This window comes from Salmo trutta, chromosome 18 (assembly GCF_901001165.1).
Source record: "Salmo trutta chromosome 18, fSalTru1.1, whole genome shotgun sequence".
Lineage (NCBI taxonomy): Eukaryota > Metazoa > Chordata > Actinopteri > Salmoniformes > Salmonidae > Salmo > Salmo trutta.
The window spans coordinates 51,457,457-51,480,217 of NC_042974.1; the positions used below are offsets into that span (position 1 = coordinate 51,457,457).

The following is a 22,761-nucleotide window of genomic DNA, read 5'->3' on the forward strand; positions in this document are numbered from 1 at the left end:
GAGGAATTCTGCCTAGAAGGCCAGCATCCCGGAGTCAACTAGAGTGTCTAGTTTGAGAAACAGACGCCTCACAAGTCCTCAACTGGCAGCTTCATTAAATAGTACCCACAAAACACCAGTCTCAACGTCAACAGTGAAGAGGCAACTCTGGGATGCTGGCCTTCTAGGCAGAGTTTCTCTGTCCAGTGTCTGTGTTCTTTTGCCCATCTTAATCTTTTATTTTTATTGGCCAGTCTGAGATATGGCTTTTTCTTTGCAACTCTGTCTAGAAGGCCAGCATCCCGGAGTCGCTTCTTCAACCTCCTTCAACCTTGTGGCTTGGTTTTTTTCTCTGACATGTCAAATGTGGGACCTTATATAGACAGGTGTGTGCCTTTCCTAATCATGTCCAATCAATTGAATTTACCACAGGTGGACTTCAATAAAGTTGTAGAAACAGCTCAAGGATGATCAATGGAAACAGGATGCACCTGAGTCTCATAGCAAACAGTTTGAATATTTACGTAAATAATGTTTTCCTGTTTAATTTTTTTTTCTAAAAACCTGTTTATCCTTTGTCATTATGGGCTATTGTGTGTAGATTGATGAGACATTTTTTTTTATTTAATCCATTTTTGAATAACGCTATAACTTAACAAAATGTGTAAAAAGTCAAGGGCTCTGAATACTTTCCAAATGGTCTGTATGTGCAGTTGAAATTTGGCCATAGAATCAATGACCGAAAAATACGTATTTTCAACATCTGTAAGTGATGTATTTTCAACATCCAGAAAATACGTATTTTTGACACCTGTAAAGTATGTATTTTCACTTTTCATTAAGCACCTAAAATGCACCTGATTTCAAAGTCCGGAAAATCATTATTTTCAACGTCCGGAAAATATATATTTTTGATGTCCGGAAAACACATCCTTTCACCCTTCATTTAGCACCTAAAATGCACCTGATGTCAACGTCTGTGTGTACACTACGTTTGAAACAATTGTATTGACTGTAGTCATCTATTGCCCTGGTTTGAGCCCAAAGCCTTTGTCCTCTGCTTCTTCCTGTGTGTGTCTGTCCAGAGGATTACCTCGCCTGCCCTGTCCCTGTCCTCCCAGGTCTGCAGATTGGCAGCAGCGTTTTCCAATACCTAATGCACCTGTTTAGACTGTAATTACTTTTTCATAATTTAAAAAATCTAGAAGCTCTTTGCTGCTGTAACCTATTTACTCCTATTGGTGGCACAACTTGCAATGAAACTTACACATAGATACACAGGCACATGTTGTCTTTCCCTGGTGGAGATATCCACTGAAGTACTCATACTGTTTACAGTATAAGGCCAGGAATTTTTCCTGTTGACGGATTCATAAAAAAGCTCCTGTACCTTACTATATGAAATCATTAGGGCGAGGAAAACTTTTCCCTGATCACATGAGCTGTCCTGGAAAAACTTCTGACCTTGTACAATTTACCTGCATAATGGCATTATTCTCAACAACAAATCTTCTTTTCAGATTGGGCTAAGTCCTTGGTTATTACTGTCATATGGTGCATTTTAATGCCGAGAATGGCTCAGAGGGAGATTGGTCTGGACAGCCTGAGCTGATGTGATTCTGCCAGTCAAATTCCCTGTGAAGAGATGAGACAGTGTGTTTTTGTTTTCCCCTGATGCTAAAACCTTGTCAGTCTGTGTCTGGCTGCTGCTTCTGACCCCACGTACACTCCCAATGCACCGACACACACACCCACCTCACACACTCTCACCTTAAACTCACCACACACACTTGCAACCACTCTGGACGCCCGCACACACTCGCCTCATACACTCGCCAGACACTTTGGTGGCTCCGCAGACCACACACTTCCTACACACACTCTCTCTGCACACTCTTGCGGCAGCACCGGACACATCTCATCTCAGCTTGTCTCTAAAGCCAATCCACAGCTGGTTATGGAACTAATTGGTGTTGCTCTCGGAACCTATTCTAACGAAATTCTTTGGACAATGATTCAATTACATCTGGAGACCGAAGACGAAAGCTCATTCAACAAACCCTGTGACTGTGAGAGGTCGCTTCTCTTTCTCTCTTGCTTTCCCTTTTCCCTTAACTCTTCCATTCTCTCCTTCTATCTGTCAGAAGTATTCTTCTTTCTCCGTCGACGGGAAAGGGCTTAATATTTATTTTTCAAGTGGTAAACGTTGGGATGACGTGACAGAGGAGGTGTTTGTGTGTTCCAGGACTATCATGGGACCTCACGGCATCAACCGGGCCATCGAGAGACTGGAGTTCTGTGACTGCAAGAAAGGACTGGGTCAGTATAGAACTTCACCTCTTCTGTGATGTGCATTATGAATACATGTAGCTACAGTGAGTGTATACATGTATATGTTTTATCAGGCTATAACTGGGGCCCAGAGGTTTCCCTGGTCAGGTTGTGAAGGACAAACTCTTGGCCCTAGCAATGAGTGTTTATTATAGCAAGTATAAGGGCAACATTTCCCCCCGCAAAAACTAGCTAACACACAGCAACATTCTAAATATTGGTAGCTCCGATATTGAACCTCGAAATTGTCCTAAATGTACTATCTGCTAGTTAGATAAAATCTATGGGGTCTTCTATCTACTGGTGGTTCATATACACTACCAGTCAAAAGTTTTAGAACACCTACTCATTCAAGGGTTTTTCTTTATTTTTACTATTTTCTACATTGTAGAATAATAGGGAACACATCAACACTATGAAATAACACATACGGAATCATGTAGTAACCAAAAAAGTGTTAAACGAATAAAAAATATATTTGAGATTTGAGATTCTTCAAATAGCCACCCTTTAACTTGATGACAGCTTTGCACACGCTTGGCATTCTCTCAACCAGCTTCACCTGGAATGATTTTCCAACAGTCTTGGAGTTCCCACATATGCTGAGCACTTGTTGGCTGCTTTTCCTTCACTCTGCGGTCCGACTCATCCCAAACCATCTCAATTTGGTTGAGGTCGGGGGATTGTGGAGGCCAGGTCATCTGATGCAGCACTCCATCATTCTCCTTCTTGGTAAAATAGCCCTTACACAGCCTGAAGGTGTGTTGAGTCATTGTCCTGTTGAAAAACAAAGATAGTCCCACTAAGCCCAAACCAGATGGGATGGCGTGTCGCTGCAGAATGCTGTGGTAGCCATGCTGTTTAATGTGGGCCTTGAATTCTAAATAAATCACAGACGGTGTCAGCAGAAAAGCACCCACACACCATAACACCTCCTCCTTCATGCTTATGGTGGGAAATACACATGCGGAGATCATCCGTTCACCCACATCGCGTCTCACAAAGACACGGCGGTTGGAACCAAAAATCTCCAATTTAGACTCCAGACCAAAGGACAAATTTCCACCGGTCTAATGTCCATTGCTTGTGTTTCTTGGCCCAAGCAAGTCTCTTCTTCTTATTGGTGTCCTTTAGTAGTGGTTTCTTTGCAGCGGTTCCATGAAGGCCTGATTCACACAATCTCTTCTGAACAGTTGATGTTGAGATGTGTCTGTTACTTGAACTCTGTGAAGCATTTATTTGGGCTGCAATTTCGGAGGCTGGTAACTCTAATGAACGTATCCTCTGCAGCAGAGGTAACTCTGGGTCTTCCATTCCTGTGGCAGTCCTCATGACAGCCAGTTTCATCATAGCGCTTGATGGTTTTTGCGACTGCACTTGAAGAAACTTTCAAAGTTCTTAAAATGTTTCTTATTGACTGACCTTCATGTCTTAAAGTAATGATGGACTGTCGTTTCTCTTTGCTTATTTGAGTTGTTCTTGCCATAATATGGACTTGGCCTTTTACCAAAGAGGGCTATCTTCTGTGTACCCCCTATCTTGTCACAACACAACTGATTGGCTCAAACGCATTAAGAAGGAAAGAAATTCCACAAATTAACTTAAGAAGGCACACCTGTTAATTAAAATGCATTCCAGGTGACTAACTCATGAAGCTGGTTGAGAGAATTCCAAGAGTGTGCAAAGCTGTCATCAAGGGAAAGGGTGCCTATTTGTAGAATTTTAACACTTTTTGGTTACTACATGATTCCATATGTGTTATTTCATAGTTTACAATGTAGTAAAAAATAGTAAAAATAAAGAAAAACTATTGAATGAGTAGGTGTTCTAGAACTTCTGACCTGTAGTATAAAGTGTTACCCTTACTTCTGTCTCTTGTTTCTCATCCAGGGTTGAAAATCATAGGTGGCTACAGAGATCAAACTCGGGAAGAGTTTGGGATCTTCATCAAGCGGGTGTTACCGGGAGGTCTGGCTGCTCAGGATGGTACATTAATGTCTGGTTGTTGTTGTTTTTTGTTTTGTATAATTTACTACTATGTTGATAATAGGGCTGTCAAAGTTAAAGCATTAATTACAGTTAACTTTTGACATTTTTAATGCTGTAATTTTTTTTGAAGCTGTTAATGGCATCTTCATTTCCTCATGGAAAAAAATATCGACCTCAGCGACAATTATTTGAATAATTCAATGGATGTTTTGTGCACAAAAGTGATGTCTAAAGTGTCTTATTAGGAATTTTCCAATCTGACTTCAATATGTAGCCGTCGATGGAAATTGTCTTTCTGGGCCGGGTGTCAGTTAAATTGCAGTACCGAAGCAAACCTGTAGGAGCAGTCTAAACCGTGCTTCTAGACCAGAACACTGGCCCCCTTGGCTGTGCTGTGTGCTCTTAGTCTTGGCAGCTAACAGCTCCTGGAGAACTGTCAAACTGTCTATCTCTCTTTTGTGGTGCATTCAATATGCACATCCACTATGCGTGCAGCTTTTGAGCAACAATTTCAAAAGAAAACTTACAGAAAGTTCAATCATCAACACATTGCCAGGCATTTTTTTGAATTACAGCAAAAACGTAATTTGCACAGAAGTAGCTAACTAGTTATGCTAACATTAGCTAGCTAGCTAACCAAACGAGAATGTTTACAATGCCATGGCTGAATGCTTCTTGATTTAACTCTAATTTCCCACAATTATTTTAATCAGAACAGGACATCCATTCCATTTAGCTACTGCTTGTGTTGTAGTTCTCAGGTCAAAAGATTTAAAAGTAAATTTCCAGTGTTTCCACATTTCTATGAAATACTATAGGAAATAAAAAATAAGAGTGATATAGTTTTCCCTCCAACTTTGTATTTATTAAGTATGTTAAAAATCTGCTTTTCTGTGTTGGAATGGTGCGCGCGTATCCCAACAACAGAATGATGTGGGTGTATACCGGTCATAAAAAATATTAACGCAAGTAGAACACTGATTGGCCAGCTCATCCTCCTCAGGAAGATGACATCATGAAGCAGTCTGTTTGAGATACAAGTTTGAGGTGGAGTTTTTTCTCCAATGTATGCTTTGGCCACAAAAACGCGTATAGGATGGGTCAACAGCATTATTTGGGTATGAGTTTTAAAAGTGTGATTTTCCCTGGACAATTACTTTAAGAAAATTATCCCAATTCTAGTAGTAGCAGCTTGTGACTAGTTCATGTTGAAGAACATGGATAAGTAACCTAGCTTAGGCTATATTTAATAGCTGTATTATATTTTTACATGAACTCAGACCTGGCTGAGCTGTTGTTATTGTCTTAGAATAGAGTTTATTTTGTGTTTTCTTCCCCTATAATAAAAATATATATTATTCCTACAACCCAATGTCAAATCAAATGTTATTTGTCACATGCGCCGAATACAGCAGGTGTAGTAGACCTTACCGTGAAATGCTTACTTACAAGCCCTTAACCAACAATGCAGTTCAAGAAATAGAGTTAATAAAATATTTACTAATAAACTAAAGTAAAAAATTGGATTACATCAAAAAGTAAGATAAGATATTTACATAACGGGCTATATACAGGGGGTACAGGTTAGTCGAGGGTAATTTGTAAAGTGACTATGCATAGATAATAAACAGCGAGTAGCAGCATTGTAAAAACAAAGGAGACGGGGTCAATGTAAATAGTCTGTATGACCATTTGATTAATTGTTTAGCAGTCTTATGGCTTGGGGGTAGAAGCTGTTGAGGAGCCTTTTGCTCCAAGACTTGCCGCTACGGTACCGCTTGTCGTGCGGTAGCAGAGAGAACAGTCTATGACTTAGGTGACTGGAGTCTTTGACAATTTTTTGGGCCTTCCTCTGACACCGCCTAGTATATAGGTCCTGGATGTCAGGAGGCTTGAACCCGGTGACGTACTGGGCCGTACGCACTTCCCTCTTTAGCGCCTTACGGCCAGATGCAGAGCAGTTGCCATACCAAGCAGTGATGCAACTGGTCAGGATGCTCTCGATGGTGCAGCTGTAGAACTTTTTGAAGATCTGGGGACCCATGCCAAATCTTTTCAGTCTCTTGAGGGGGAAAGGTGTTGTTGTGCCCTCTTCACAACTGTCTTGGTGATAATTTGTTGGTGATGTGGACACCAAGGAACTTGAAACTCTTGACCCGCTCCACTTCAGCCCTGTCGATGTTAATGGGGACATGTTCGGCCCTCCTTTTCCTATAGTCCACAATCAGCTCCTTTGTCTTGATCACATTGAGGGAGAGGTTGTTGTCCTGGCACCACACTGCAAGGTCTCTGACCCCCCCTCCCTATAGGCGGTCTCATCGTTGTTGGTGATCAGGCCTACCACTGTTGTGTCGTCAGCAAACTTAATGATGGTGTTGGAGTCGTGCTTGGCCACGCAGTCGTGAGTGAACAGGGAATACAGGAAGGGACTATGCACCTACCCTTGAGGGGTCCCAGTGTTGAGGATCAGCGTGGCAGATGTGTTGTTGCCTACCCTTACCACCTGGGGGGGCGGCCCATCAGGAAAACAGAATGTGATGCGATTAATCGAGTTAATTGCAAAGAAAAACATGCGATTAACTCAATATAATTTTTGGGGTCCTTTGACAGCCCTAGTTGATAAACAACCTCTGTTGCTGATGATGGCAAAATGATCTATCTCTCTCTGTTCCAGGGCGGCTTAGAACGGGCGACCTCGTTTTGGAAGTCAATAATATGAGTTTAGGAGGACGAGTAACCAACGAGAGGTAGGTCAGTAGTGCACAGTGGTAGACTCTGAACCTAAGGTGTGAATGACGCTATACTAGATTTCTTGTTTATTCTTACCGATCTTTAATTTATTAGTCTCTAAAGCATGTTTCATTGACTTTTGTCTTTCAAACATGTTTTCAATCAAATCAAATGTATATATGAAGCCCTTTTTACATCAGCAGATGTCACAAAGTGCTATACAGAAACCCAGCCTAAAACCACAAACAGCAAGCAATGCAGACGTAGAAGCGCGGAAATAATCTACTTGAATGCCAGACGTTGCATAAAAAAACAACTGGATTTTGTACATAGAGGGCTATGATGTGTATGTCTACTGTATTAACAGTGCATTGGGAAAGTATTCAGACCCCTTGACTTTTTCCACATTTTGTTACGTTACAGCCTTATTCTAAAATTGTTTAAATCGTTTTTACTCCCCTCATCAATCTACACACAATACCCTATAATGACAAAGCAAAAACAGCTTTTTCAAGATTTTTGCAAATGTCGAAAAAAAATGTTTTTACATAAGTATACAGAACCTTTACTTTGTTGAAACATCTTTGGCAGTGATTACAGCCTCGAGTCTTCCTGGGTATGACATTACATGCTTGGCACACCTGTATTTGGGGAGTTTCTCCCATTCTTCTCTACAGATCCTCTCAAGTTCTGTCAGGTTGGATGGGGAGTGTAGCTGCACAGCTATTTACAGGTCTTTCCAGAGATGTTTGATTCTGTTCAAGTCTGGGCTCTGGCTGGGCACTCAAGGACATTCAGACATTCAGAGACTTGTCCCGAAGCCACTCCTGTGTTGTCTTAGCTGTGTGCTTAGGGTCGTTGTCCTGTTGGAAGGTGAACCTTTGCCCCAGTCTGAGGTCATCAAGGATCTCTCTGAACTTTGCTCTGTTCATCTTTCCCTCGATCCTGACTAGTCTCCCAGTCCCTGCCACTGAAAAACATCCCTACAGCATGATGCTGCCACCAACATGCTTCACCGTAGAGATGGTGCCAGGTTTCCTCCAGACGTGACACTTGGCATTCAGGCCTAAGAGTTAAATCTTGATTTCATCAGACCAGAGAATCTTGTTTCTCATCATCTGAGTCCTTTAGGTGCCTTTTGGCAAACTCCAAGCGGGCTGTCATGTGCCTTTTACTGAGGATTGGCTTCCGTCTGGCCTCTCTTATCATAAAGGCCTAATTGGTGGAGTGCTGCAGAGATGGTTGTCCTTCTGGAAGATTCTCCCATCTCCAAAGAGGAACTCTGGAGTTCTGTCAGAGTGACCATTGGGTTCTTGGTCACCTCCCTGACCAAGGCCCTTCTCCCCGATTTCTCAGTTTGGCCGAGCGGCCAGCTCTAGGAAGTCTGCTGCTTCCAAACTTCTTCCATTTAAGAATCATGGAGGTCACTGTGTTCCTGAGGGCCTTCACTACTGCAGACATTTTTTGGTACCCTTCCTCAGATCGGTGCCTTGACACAATCCTGTCTTGGAGCTCTACGGACAATTCCTTCGACCTCATGGCTTGGTTTTTGCTCTGACATGAACTGTCAACTGTGGGACCTTATATAGACAGGTGTGTGCCTTTCCAAATCATGTCCAATCAATTTAATTTAACACAGGTGGACTCCAATCAAGTTGTAGAAACATCTCAAGGATGATCAATGGAAACAGGATGCACTTGAGCTCAATTTCGAGTCTCATTGCAAAGGGTCTGAATAATTATGGAAATAAAGTATTTCTGTTTAAAAAAAAATGTTAATACATTTGCAAAAATGTCTAAAACTGTTTTTGCTTTGTCATTATGGGGTATTGCATGTAGATTGATGAGGACAAAATGTGGAAAATATCAAGGGTCTGAATACTTTCCAAATGCACTGTATGTCCGAAAGTGTTATGTCCGGTTGGAGCACCAACCTGTGTGTTCCAAATGGCACCCTATTACCCATGGGCCCTGGTCAAAAGCAGCGCACTATAAAGGGAATAGGGTGCCATTTGAGACGCATAATTTCCTGAACCTGGGAGTAGTGTTAAAACTACTCTACTCTCTCCTGTGGTTCTATAGGGCGGTTGATATCCTTCGGTCAGCGTCAGCCTCCAATCACATGTCTCTGATAGTTGCCAGGGACGATGAAAGCAGGTAACCAAGGCTGACTTTATTTAATACATTTAATTATCTAATATACACTGCTCAAAAAAATAAAGGGAACACTAAAATAACACATCCTAGATCTGAATGAATGAAATCATCTTATTAAATACTTTTTCTTTACATAGTTGAATGTGCTGACAACAAAATCACACAAAAATAATCAATGGAAATCCAATTTATCAACCATTGGAGGTCTAGATTTGGAGTCACACTCAAAATTAAAGTGGAAAACCACACTACAGGCTGATCCAACTTTGATGTAATGCCCTTAAAACAAGTCAAAATGAGGCTCAGTAGTGTGTGTGGCCTCCACGTGCCTGTATGACCTCCCTACAACGCCTGGGCATGCTCCTGATGAGGTGGCGGATGGTCTCCTGAGGGATCTCCTCCCAGACCTGGACTAAAGCATCCGCCAACTCCTGGACAGTCTGTGGTGCAACGTGGCGTTGGTGGATGGAGCGAGACATGATGTCCCAGATGTGCTCAATTGGATTCAGGTCTGGGGAACGGGCGGGCCAGTCCATAGCATCAATGCCTTCCTCTTGCAGGAACTGCTGACACACTCCAGCCACTTGAGGTCTAGCATTGTCTTGCATTAGGAGGAACCCAGGGCCAACCGCACCAGCATATGGTCTCACAAGGGGTCTGAGGATCTTATCTCGGTACCTAATGGCAGTCAGGCTACCTCTGGCGAGCACATGGAGGGCCCCCCAAAGAAATGCCACCCCACACCATGACTGACCCACCGCCAAACCAGTCATGCTGGAGAATGTTGCAGGCAGCAGAACGTTCTCCACGGCGTCTCCAGACTCTGTCACGTCTGTCACATGTGCTCAGTGTGAACCTGCTTTCATCTGTGAAGAGCACAGGGCGCCAGTGGCGAATTTGCCAATGTTGGTGTTCTCTGGCAAATGCCAAACGTCCTGCACGGTGTTGGGCTGTAAGCACAACCCCCACCTGTGGACGTCGGGCCCTCATACCACCCTCATGGAGTCTGTTTCTGACCGTTTGAGCAGACACATGCACATTTGTGGCCTGCTGGAGGTCATTTTGCAGGGCTCTGGCAGTGCTCCTCCTGCTCCTCCTTGTACAAAGGCGGAGGTAGCGGTCCTGCTGCTGGGTTGTTGCCCTCCTACGGCCTCCTCCACGTCTCCTGATGTACTAGCCTGTCTCCTGGTAGCGCCTCCATGCTCTGGACACTACGCTGACAAACACAGCAAACCTTCTTGCCACAGCTCGCATTGATGTGCCATCCTGGATGAGCTGCACTACCTGAGCCACTTGTGTGGGTTGTAGACTCCGTCTCATGCTACCACTAGAGTGAAAGCACCGCCAGCATTCAAAAGTGACCGAAACATCAGCTAGGAAGCATAGGAACTGAGAAGTGGTCTGTGGTCACCACCTGCAGAACCACTCCTTTATTGGGGGTGTCTTGCTAATTGCCTATAGTTTCCACCTGTTGTCTATTCCATTTGCACAACAGCATGTGAAATGTATCGTCAATCAGTGTTGCTTCCTAAGTGGACAGTTTGATTTCACAGAAGTGTGATTGACTTGGAGTTACATTGTGTTGTTTAAGTGTTCCCTTTATTTTTTTGAGCAGTTTATATAAGTTTTGCCGTTCTTGGTCTTGGTTGAAGGTATTTATACTTTGGAGCATTTAACCAATCATTTCAAACTCTTCTTATAAGTTCCAATCCTGACCTCAAAGCACAGTAAAGAAAAATGCAACACGTCTGATTTGTGCTGTGTCACTGTGTGAAGGAGTTACACTATGATAATCACTGGACCTTTTTGCTCTGAGATGAACCTGAGAGACCTCAAGTGTGGAGTTTAGGCCCTACTATTTTTACAGTAACTTACAGGCAGCTTGGCGGCTGTATTTCACATGTACACCTACTTGACTGTACACCTACTGACTTTAAAAAAAAAAGTTTACTTTTTTGACAGGGAGTCAATGCTGAGACCAAGGTTTCTTTTCCAGATGAGCCCTGTATAGCACAACAATGTGTAATATAAATACGGTAACTTCAGCATGTACTGTGTAATGACATACAGTACAATACCATCACATTGACAGTATTATACTTTTTAAAAAAGTAACCACATAGGAGTAAAATTGGTACAGCATTCTCACTCACAGGTGCAACAAATATTGCCTCTTACAAGGCACACCTCAAAATATGTTAAGGAGCCAGAAACAACAATACCATGCACCAACTAGTGGTCAAAAGGTTTTTGGCGCTCTAAAAATATGGTACAATACTGTGTTCTGTGGGGTGGAATTACAGTGTCTTTCGAAATACAGCAATATTCTCACAATGCACCATAATTTACAGTATGCTGTTGTTAAATATTTTAGAATGTTTTATGGTTGATAATACCTAAAATTACTGTATAAATGACAGTTTTCCATTGCAGTGAAGTGCTTAGCCTATGTGAGGTTGTGTGTAGTCTATGTATGGTAGGGTGCACTACATCAGAGTACTTCATCATTGTTGTCACTACTGAACGAGGGTTAATCTTGTTAGGAGCTGAGTGGTGATAAACCCCTTGATTTGTTTTTGATCAATCTAAAAATAGGGTTAAGACAGTAAGAACGTTAAGGGGCTTTGGTAGTGTTCGCTCATAAACAGACAAGGCATCCCAAATGGTGCCCTATTCTAATATTGTATTATCATGTATAATATAATATATATATATATATATAATATACCGTTAGGAATATTATATTCCTAACCAGAGCCCTGGTCAAAAATAGTTCACTATATAGGGAATAGGATGCCAGAAACAGAGAGTTTAGGGAAGAAAGGTAGAGTGTTGCGTAACAGTGTTTGAGGCCTTGATGTATAAATAATATAATACTACATGCTATTAACAAGACGCTTTTATCCAAAGTGACTTACAGTCATATGTGCATACATATGTCAAATGCGCAGATTCAGAAAACGGCATATGACAGGACAGATGAAGCACGTTCATTCACAGCTGCAAGGGTGTTTGCTTCTGTTTGCTTCTATTGTATTTGGCACTCTTTTCAGAATACTTCATAGTTATATTAGAATGATGCAGTTACCAACCTATGCCAATGAGAGACAGCCAAAGTGATCTATAGAAACAACTAAAGTTCATCAATCAAGACTTGATCTGAAAGCAGACCTGCTCTGAAACAGAGAGCTCAAAGCAGTGTTGTGTTCGAGACCACCTAAAGTGAGACCGATTGAAGACCAAGACCGGAGCAAATTGAGTCTGAGTCAAGACCAAGACCGGGAGGGGGACAAGGGGTCTGAGACCGAGTCAAGTCCGAGACCAGAAAAATGCAAATTAAAATTCTATACCATGATTGTCATTTTGTCAAATCACCACCATAATAAGAGTTCAAAATGTCCAGTATTTCTGGGTTCATATTTCAGAACATGGATTCTTTACACATTCAGAATAGTGAAAACATGCATGCTGAGGGAAAATAGAGCCACTCTACAAATTATTACTAACCCAAACACAGTGGGGAACAATGGGCCTTCTACACCTGCAGAGAAGGGCTAAGGAGTTATAAAATAATGATTAGAATAATAAAAATGATAATTATATTATTATTCTCAATGATGTTCTGATTTAATCTCTTCAGTTTTTGTTCGAAAGTGTTAACACTGAAGAGAAAAAAAGATCCATTCAGTAATTTCTTTGCTGGTCTCTGGGGAGATAAAGCTAGCTAGCTAATCTAGCTCGGCCATCAGAAGCTAGATAAAGGCACCTGCCATTCAACTGTATTAGGGCAACATTTAGGAGTGACAGTGGAATCAACCAACCACATTTTGACTTAATGGGTCGGACCATTTTTACAAAAACACATGGAATCTTATGCCTTCTTGAAGGCAAACAGGTCACTGCACAATAGCATTCCCACGGTCTAGCTAGCGCAGGTGTTATCAAAAAGGATGTTGCTAATTTGTTAGCTTCTCCTTTTTAAAGAATAACTTTAAACAAGAAGTTATGTTTCAAATGAACATCATCTGGTGAGTGGAACTGTGTTTTTTATTGCAGCACGCTTGACGTTGTTAGCCATCTCTTTGAAAATAACTTGTGTGTGAAACATTGTTGCATTTAAAGTGGAACTGACAGCATTTTAGCAACATCAAATCTTATTAAAATCTGTTCATATACATCCCCAGGAAGAATATTACCATTTTTTTTTTTTACATTTTCTGACAGGCGACCACTTAAATATGGTCACGAATGTTTGAGAATTACGTATACGTAGGCATGTGTGAATATTCTATATCAATATAGAGTGGGAAAGCGGACATGCGTTTGGACAATTAATAGACACTGCAGTAAATAAAACCGAATAAAAACATCTGCCTTGTCCAGGAACGGTGTCTACACAGACCGGTGTGCTATAGCCAATCAGAGCTACAGTAGGCCTTTATAAAAGCAAGACATTTGCCACACGGGCCTGCCATCATTCACTTTGAACCTTATTGTGTGTTTACAGGCAGTTGCAACAGTGCAACTTTAGATCATTAGAACGCATTCGCCAAAAGCCACAAAATATACCTGAATGGATTGCTGCAAATATGTAAACACCACGGGAGTCCTCTTACATTTGGAAACTTTACAGTCCTACAGTACTGATCAAACAACCATGAAAAGGTATGCTCTCTCTCCCTCAGTTATGCACATCAACAAGATCAACAACTAATGCTAGCCAGAGCAAGGTGAGCTAATATCTCAAGAAGGACCATTAGATAAAGCCTCTTAAATTTTTTCAGCTAGTTGGCCGTCAAATTTGCACTGATAAATGATGGGGAATTGTAGCCTCCTCATCCTTCTGCAGCTTGCCTGCCAATGCATGCTTGTCCCAACCAAGCACCCAAGCTAACTGGCTAAAGTTGGCTAGCTTGCTAGTTAGCTACTTTCAGACACAAATGAGAGAACACCTCATTCTGGCCATTTTACTTGCCGTAGCAGAGCTGGTTAGGCTGTTTACATGTTATCTAGAGCGTTCTTGAGTAACTATTACTTTTTTTGCCTGTGCTTACTGACTGTAAATAACCAGCGTGAATTTGTGAACGCAAGAGATACGCTAACTGGATAACAGTCGATCAAGTTCTTGCTATCTAACCAAATGATACCTGCATCTCTAGCTGTGTATAGCCACCGAAAAATGATATGAGGGGGAAAAGTCAGTCACTCACCCACTCCTCCAATGGCATGACATGACATCCCCCTAGCAGCTAGCTAGCTAGCGATCTAGCTACCGTTAGGCTCCGTGTTTTTAGCTTGCTACATAAATAGATACGCTAGCATATTAGCCACGTTATGACTGACTTGTTTGTGATCATTGCCCTTGCTAGTTTGATTGTATTAGCATTCCCAGCATTAGTTACATTTGTCCATTTTTGTCCAGAATATCGAGTCATTAAAACTGAAACAATGTACCAGGCCAGCTATGATTTACAACCTGATAGCAATATTTTTGGGACTACCAAGAAATGTATTGGTCAATTATATTAATTTGAACTGCATCCATCTATTCTGCCAACAATGCTTTAGTTTACCTCATGGAATGTTAAATAAAATATAACCTATTTTTAAAACCTCTTATAAAGTTGGTTTTATAGCATAAACTGGAAATTTGATATTTTTTACTGATATTATGATTGTTTGTTTGTTTCATATCTGCAAAGTAGTTAAAACGCTGTCAGTTCTACTTTAAACTTCAGGTCACCAGTTACTTTGTGTGCTAAACTTGACATGCTTTTTGCAGTGGGAATTAATAGTTGTACATTTCGATTGGGAAATGCTTAATGGTCGTGTTTTTGTATTCTTATGATTGGGACCTATTGGCTGATTATGTCCAAGTTTATGGACTGCTTATCCTTTAACACCATGCTGTGTGTGACTGCTTTCTTTCCGTCGGCCCTATGCAGTGGTGTAGTGGTGCCTGGAGAAGTGGGTATACTCTAATTTTGCCTAAATTTCCCAAACGGCCCGCCCAGTGAAGGAAAGGCACCCTGTGTGAAAAATCCTATGCTTTCCTATGTTTTTAAAATTGTATTTCCACTCTCAAAATCACTATTTAAAAAAAAATAAACCATACATTTTTTGTATCTTTTTCTAAGTCCACAACAATACCACAAATAACATCAATCAGGTTGGGTGGGCCTGGCAGGGCCTGGCTCCCCAGTGGCCCATCCATGTCTACGCCCCTGATGCACGCAACGCATGATGACACTAAACTTTTTCAATACCTGGTTTGCATACTGGTATATATAATTTCCTACCCTACCGGCTACCGATGTCATTCTTCTGTGAGCTGCACACTTGCTGCCTGATGATGATATTCCGTTGAAACTAGGCTTTGTGTGCGGCGCGCATGTGAATATATTTCACGTCCTTTGCGATTGTGCAGGCTACTTTGTGCATGATTTCTCTTTTGTACTACATCATTGATAAGTCGTATACCTCCACTACACTATTTTGATATGCATCAGTAAGGATTAAGATGTGAGTATACGCAAAACCCACAAAAAAAGTGGGTATATGGTTTATAGCTGCTTATACCTTCCACTAACGTTACACCATTTTGTGTGTTACAAAAAGAGCATTGTCCTACATGAGTGCTCTGATATTACGGTTGCTTTCTTTTTATAATCAAGAATCTGTCACAACCTGAAGGCCTATAGGTTCGCCACTGCGCAAACGTCTATAATAGATATAAAGGCTAATGCTTCAAGAAACAACCAGTTTTATGCGCTGACTGAATGGAAGCTGATAATTATGAGTTTTTTACTCCGCTGGTCTCGGGAAGAAATTATGAGTCCTTATTATCCGAGATCGAGTCAGCACCGAGTACAAATGTATCCCGACACCGAGACAAGACCGAGACACTCAATATGTGGTCTCGAGACCGGACTACAACACTGGCTCAAAGCCAGGTCAGTAATATTACCTCAGAATGCTGTGATGAGTCATTCAGTTGGTCACAGTTAAAAACTTCCCTCTGTGACTCTAGTTCTAACTGCTGAGGAAAGGTCTCCGTCCTCTGTCTCACTCCTGTCACATCTCACCCAGTCTTGTACACCGGGCCTGACATAAAGGGACCTGGCAATCTGCTAGGCTCTGTGCTTTTTATTGTTTACCAGGCACATTACAGTCACACCCTACGGCCAGACAGATACAAGCTGACATATTAGAGACAGAAGACTGTCTGTCTGTCTGCCGGGCCCACTATGTCCTGAGGTGGACCCTTCTCTTCCAGAAAAAACCAAGGTGAAGAACCTACAGATTAGATAAACTAGAATGACAGTCTCATTCACTGTTGCACAAAAAGAGTTGTGAGTAAACCACACCCCAAAATATTCACCCCTACATTTGACTAGCTCCTCGAATGATCCCAGTCCCTTGTATTGTGCATCTGTTGTAGAACGAGGCGACGATTCGCAGAAGATATGTGCTCTACAAATGTTTTATTTTATTTTGTATGCAGGTATGTGGTTTTATCTATGTAAAATGTGTTGATGCATAATAAGGAGAGGCTGTACTAATTTTTGTATTCAAAAATAATTTTGATGTGCTGTGAGAGAAAGAGGCGACGATTCGCAGAACATATGTGCTCTACAAATGCTTCATTTTCTTTTGGATGCAGATGCAGGATGCAGAGAGTGAATTCTGCTTGATTAAAACTACCTGATCTCCAAAGTCCACGTCTATAGTCTCAATCAACCACACACAACGCAGAGTACTGCACCGGTTACACAAGCACCTAGAGACTCTTTACCTGAACTCTTAAGACAGTAGACTCTTTACCGCAAGATTAAACTGGATTAGCAGCCTGATCTGATACAGCTCTAATAATCCTAATCTCAACCACTGACAAAGAAGTCACTTTTAATGAGTCCGCGCCCGTCAGATGTCACTGGGAATCAATGTCTCTCTGACCATGGGGGGGAGACGGAGATCTACTGCACTGTTTCTATGGGTAAATTGACAGTGTGGGTATGTGTTTGTGTGTGTCTTCCAGGCGGGAGTTCATAGAGTTGATGAATAAGTATGGCTCTCAAAGCAGTTTTAAAGGAAGCTCAGGGAGAGTCTCCCCTACACAGCTTTCTACTGGTGAGTTTCTGTACCTAGGACCTTTGTGTCCCAAATGGCTCCTATTTGGGAAAAGGGCCCTGGTTAAAGGTAGTGGACTATATAGGGAATAGGGTGCCATTTGGGACTCATCCACTGTACCTAAGACCTGGTTATCCCCCATTCCCCTCCTCATCTCCATGTAACACTATAGTCTCTTAACCATTATCTTCCTACTTTCACACTCTTTCTAATTCTCATTCATTTTCCTTTTCACAATCCTTACTCTCATCCGTATTCACAATTGTTTTCACCTTCTCCAACTGAGTGCTGGCCCAGCTCCTCTCGCAATCCGCCTCCCTCTACAAACATCCTTTCACGACACTCAAATTAAACACGGCATTATTTAAAATAATAGAGCGCTGAATCCTACCTTGAGATATGCATGAGAACTTTGGGCAACAATGTGGCTAACATGTGTGTAGGTGTTTCTCTATGCTAATCAAAAGAGCTGTTTTTACACCTCACAATGTGTGATTCATTAATGGCTCCTGTACCAATGTCTGTCATCGATCGGAAGTAACAAACCCCTTCTGTATGTGTCTGTCTGTCACTATCCTTCTCACTCCTTAACCCCCTTTCTCTCTGCTCCATTCTCTTTCTGGCCCTGCCCCCCTCTCTTTCTCTCTCTCTCTCTTCAGGAGGCAAGACAGACACGGCCTCCTCCTCTTCCTCCTCCAGATCTACCAGTCCCACCAGCCAGCTCCTCAGCCCTAAAGAGGGGGTCACAGGACCCCCTTACACCCCTGGACCCCTCTATACCACTGGGCCCCCCTATACATCGAACCCTAACACAACCCCTACACAGCACGTCTTCAACAAGTAAGTGTCAGTCAGAAATAGAACGAGACAGTTGAAGCACTGGGAATATTGCACTTGTTGTCACTGTCTGTTTGTCCTCATAATTTAAAATCCAGACAGAAGGTTTTTTCCAAAGAACCAGATAGATATATGGCCAGGTTATATATCCCTGATGTCCTTGTGTCACTAAGATAGATTGAAAGGTTGTAACAGTTTATCCTTGATATCCTTTTATATAAGATCTAGTTGTGTAACACAAAACAATATATTGAATGTGTGCATGATGCTGAACAGTCACGTTGCTCTCTAACAGAAGAGAAACCCTCACATTTATAGAAGGAGAGAGATAGAGAAAGAGACAAATACAAAGGAAGAGAGATTTGTTCAGGGACAGCCTGAATGAAACCTGTGTGTTTATTTAATCATGCTCACAGTCTGTGCGCTAGTCTGAGATACTGTCCACTCTCACTTCCTCTCTCCCTGACTGCCCCTTTCTATCTTTCTCTCTTTCCCTGCCCTATTTTATACATCTCCCCCCCCCAGCGACAGCGTCATTCAGTTGATATGTGTCTCAAAGGGAACAGGCCTGGGCCTCATCATCAAAGGCGGAGCTAACCAAGCTGAGGGACCAATGGTGTTGATTCAGGAAATAATACCTGGAGGAGACTGCCAGAGGGTGACTTGTCACTATGTTTACCTTCTGATACAGGGGGAATCAGGTGTTATTCATGGTTTTTTACATGGGGTTTTGTGGGAAGACAAAGTGTGAGACAGGAAAAAGATGTGTTAGTTCAACTGACAATGACCATGTTTTTTATAGTCAAAACTATAGGCTAATGAACTAATGATATTCTCTATCTGCATTACAGGACGGTAGACTACAGCCAGGAGATCAGCTGGTGTCGATTAATAAGGATTCGTTAATTGGAGTGACCTATGAGGAGGCTAGAAGTATCCTGACACGCACCAAACTCAGGTGGGGCGCACCTGTATGACTTTACCTGAATATGTATTGATAGGAGGTCTACCACCTTGTTTTCAAGGGGTTCCTGTATAAAGATACAGTAGAAGAAGAGTAAACACATCCATCTCTACTGTGGTAATTGTGTGAACTGTAACCTAGGATGCGTTCATGGCACACTATTCTTTAAAAGGTGCACTACTTTTGACTTGATCCCTATGGGCCCTGGTAAGAAATAGTGCCATTTGGTATGTACAGTGGGGGAAAAAAGTATTTGATCCCCTGCTGATTTTGTACGTTTGCCCACTTACAAAGAAATGATCAGTCTATAATTTTAATAGTAGGTTTATTTGAACAGTGAGAGACAGAATAACAACAAAAAAATCCAGAAAAACACATGTCAAAAATGTTATAAAATGATTTGCATTTTAATGAGGGAAATAAGTATTTGACCCCTCTTCAAAACATGACTTAGTACTTGGTGGCAAAACCCTTGTTGGCAATCAGAGGTCAGACATTTCTTGTAGTTGGCCACCAGGTTTGCACACATCTCAGGAGGGATTTTGTCCCACTCCTCTTTGCAGATCTTCTCCAAGTCATTAAGGTTTCGAGGCTGACGTTTGGCAACTCGAACCTTCAGCTCCCTCCACAGATTTTCTATGGGATTAAGGTCTGGAGACTGGCTAGGCCACTCCAGGACCTTAATGTGTTTCTTCTTGAGCCACTCCTTTGTTGCCTTGGCCGTGTGTTTTGGGTCATTGTCATGCTGGAATACCCATCCACGACCCATTTTCAATGCACTGGCTGAGGGAAGGAGGTTCTCACCCAAGATTTGACGGTACATGGCCCTGTCCATCGTCCCTTTGATGCGGTGAAGTTGTCCTGTCCCCTTAGCAGAAAAACACCCCCAAAGCATAATGTTTCCACCTCCATGTTTGACGGTGGAGATGGTGTTCTTGGGGTCATAGGCAGCATTCCTCCTCCAAACACGGCGAGTTGAGTTGATGTCAAAGAGCTCAATTTTGGTGTCATCTGACCACAACACTTTCACCAGTTGTCCTCTGAGTCATTCAGATGTTCATTGGCAAACTTCAGACGGGCATGTGTATGTATTCTTGAGCAGGGGGACCTTGCGGGTGCTGCAGGATTTCAGTCCTTCACGGCATAGTGTGTTACCAATTGTTTTCTTGGTGACTATGGTCCCAGCTGCCTTGAGATCATTGACAAGATCCTCCCGTGTAGTTCTGGGCTGATTCCTCACTGTTCTCATGATCATTGCAACTCCACGAGGTGAGATCTTGCATGGAGCCCCAGGCCGAGGGAGATTTACACTTCTTTTGTGTTTCTTCCAATTGCGAATAATCACAACAAATGTTGTCACCTTCTCACCAAGCTGCTTGGCGATGGTCTTGTAGCCCATTCCAGCCTTGTGTAGGTCTACAATCTTGTCCCTGACATCCTTGGAGAGCTCTTTGGTCTTGGCCGTGGTGGAGAGTTTGGAATCTAATTGATTGATTGCTTTTGTGGACAGGTGTCTTTTTTACAGGTAACAAGCTGCGGTTAGGAGCACTCCCTTTAAGAGTGTGCTCCTAATCTCAGCTCGTTACCTGTATAAAAGACACCTGGGAGCCAGAAATCTTTCTGATTGAGAGGGGGTCAAATACTTATTTCCCTCATTAAAATGCAAATCAATTTATAACATTTTTGACATGCTTTTTTCTGGATATTTTTGTTGTTATTCTGTCTCTCAGTGTTCAAATAAACCTACCATTAAAATTATAGACTGATCCTTTCTTTGTCAGTGGGCAAACGTACAAAATCAGCAGGGGATCAAATACTTCCCCCCCCACTGTATCCCTATTTACTACATTAAAAGTATTCCATTCCATTCTCATTTCTCTGTTCTTCTTCAGACCAGACCCTACGGTGGAGATAGCGTTTATGAGACACAGGTCTTCCTCCAGCTCTGCTTCCTCCAGCAGTGGCCCTCAGAGCCCTATCACCCCCCAGGGCCCAGTCAGCGGAGCCCCCGCAGTGCCCCCCATCAGGAGAGAGACCCTGGCCGTGATGGGGGCCATGCCTCCCCCTGCATCACTGCTCCAGCACAGGAGAACCACACTCCATGCAGCCCTCCCTGGGGTTCCCCTGGTGGTGCCCAAGATCACCTCCACCCCCAACCCCGCCAGCGAGACCCTGCCATCTGTCAACCTTAGCCAGGTTAGAGGCTGAGGCTCGAACACACGTCCAACCCACACACACCAGTCTTCTGTGAATATGTTTATTCCTCCTATATGGTATTAATGGTTGGTATGGTTTGTGTGGTTGTGTCCTGCAGGTTCGAATGACAACAGAACAGACGTGTGTCTCCTCCCCCCGTCAGAGTCCCAGCACCACAGATGCCAAGCCTGGTGAGAAACCTGTCTACTTCTCTCTCTCTGTGTGTCTCTGTCTCTGTTTTTCTCTGTCTTTCGCTCCTCCAATTATTCATCTCTCTCTCTCTCAGCCTCTCTCTCTCTCTCTCTCTCAGCCTCTCTTTCTCTCTCAGCCTCTCTCTCTCTGCCTTTCTTTCTCTCAACCTCTCTCTCTCTCTCTTAGCCTTTCTCTCTCTCAGCCTCTCTCTCCTTTCTTCTTCTCTCTGTCTCACCTTCACATTTGCCTCTGGGCTAATATAACTATTCTGACATTTCTTAAAGCACCAAGACCAGAAAGTTGTTGATGTACATTTGGGAACACGGTGTCCCATGACTTTAAGACATGTCCCAGTCCCGCCCTCACATACAGTACACCTATACTTTGAATGCATCCCAAATGGCACTCTATTCCCTATGTAGTGCACTACTTTTGACCAGGGCCCATAGGGCTCTGGTAAAAAATATTGTACTATATAGGGTGCCCTTGGGACTCACACCTCCAGGTGTGAACTATACTGGGAAGCTGGTCGCAGCAGGTGGTAAAGAAGAGATAATAGTCAAATGAGGGTGTGCCTTTTAGCCCTTATCTCTCTCCAGCGGACAGAGCCATGTCATAAACTCAGTCAGTGAGTCTGGCAAACAACCAGCCCAAGTAATGATGTGACCTATACTTGAAACCTACATTTGAAACCAGTTCTAACATGATATCTTGTCAAGCACACACGCACTCCTTGCTCCACGTGTGTAATTTCAAGGGTTCACAACTGTTCTGTGCGTTGGTGTGTATCTGTTCTGTGTTATTGTTCTAGGCAGTTTTACTTCACTGAGCTGGGTTGTACAGTTCTAAAGAAATGTACTCTGCTCTACTCTGTTCTATACCACTCTAAGCAATTCAAAGCAATTCTGTAAGGTTATGTGGGGTACCAAAGTTCCCCCTTATGAGAAAATGAAGTATATTCTACTCTGCTCTATACTGACCTATGTTGTCTTCTAGAGTTGGCCATATGAGCCCTGGTCAAAAGTAATGCACTATATAGGGAATAGGGAGCCATTTGGGAACCCAAACTCAGATAAATATATCAGAGACTGTTGCGTTGGTACATAGAGAAGATACACAGCAAATTCTCCAGTGTGTTACTATTTGAATAAGGCTTTACACTTAGCAGTGTGTTAATGTAACACTTCCGGTGCCTATATGGGTCCACAGACTCAACATTTTCAGTGTTGATTTAACTCTGTTTGTTTTTTAACACT

The 22,761-nt window shown here is 42.5% G+C and overlaps 1 protein-coding gene across 1 annotated transcript in view; it reads left to right on the top strand.

The window, feature by feature from the left end:
- Positions 1–6,965: 6,965 nt before the first annotated feature.
- Positions 6,966–22,761, top strand: part of stxbp4 (syntaxin binding protein 4) — a 44,430-nt gene continuing 28,634 nt past the window's right edge. The window contains exons 1-6 of the mRNA XM_029697426.1: positions 6,966–7,046; positions 9,112–9,186; positions 17,225–17,316; positions 17,976–18,156; positions 21,010–21,313; positions 21,432–21,504. Of these exons, the coding sequence (XP_029553286.1) occupies positions 7,015–7,046; positions 9,112–9,186; positions 17,225–17,316; positions 17,976–18,156; positions 21,010–21,313; positions 21,432–21,504 (757 nt within the window). The 5' untranslated portion in view covers positions 6,966–7,014. The remainder of the gene's footprint in view (positions 7,047–9,111; positions 9,187–17,224; positions 17,317–17,975; positions 18,157–21,009; positions 21,314–21,431; positions 21,505–22,761) is intronic.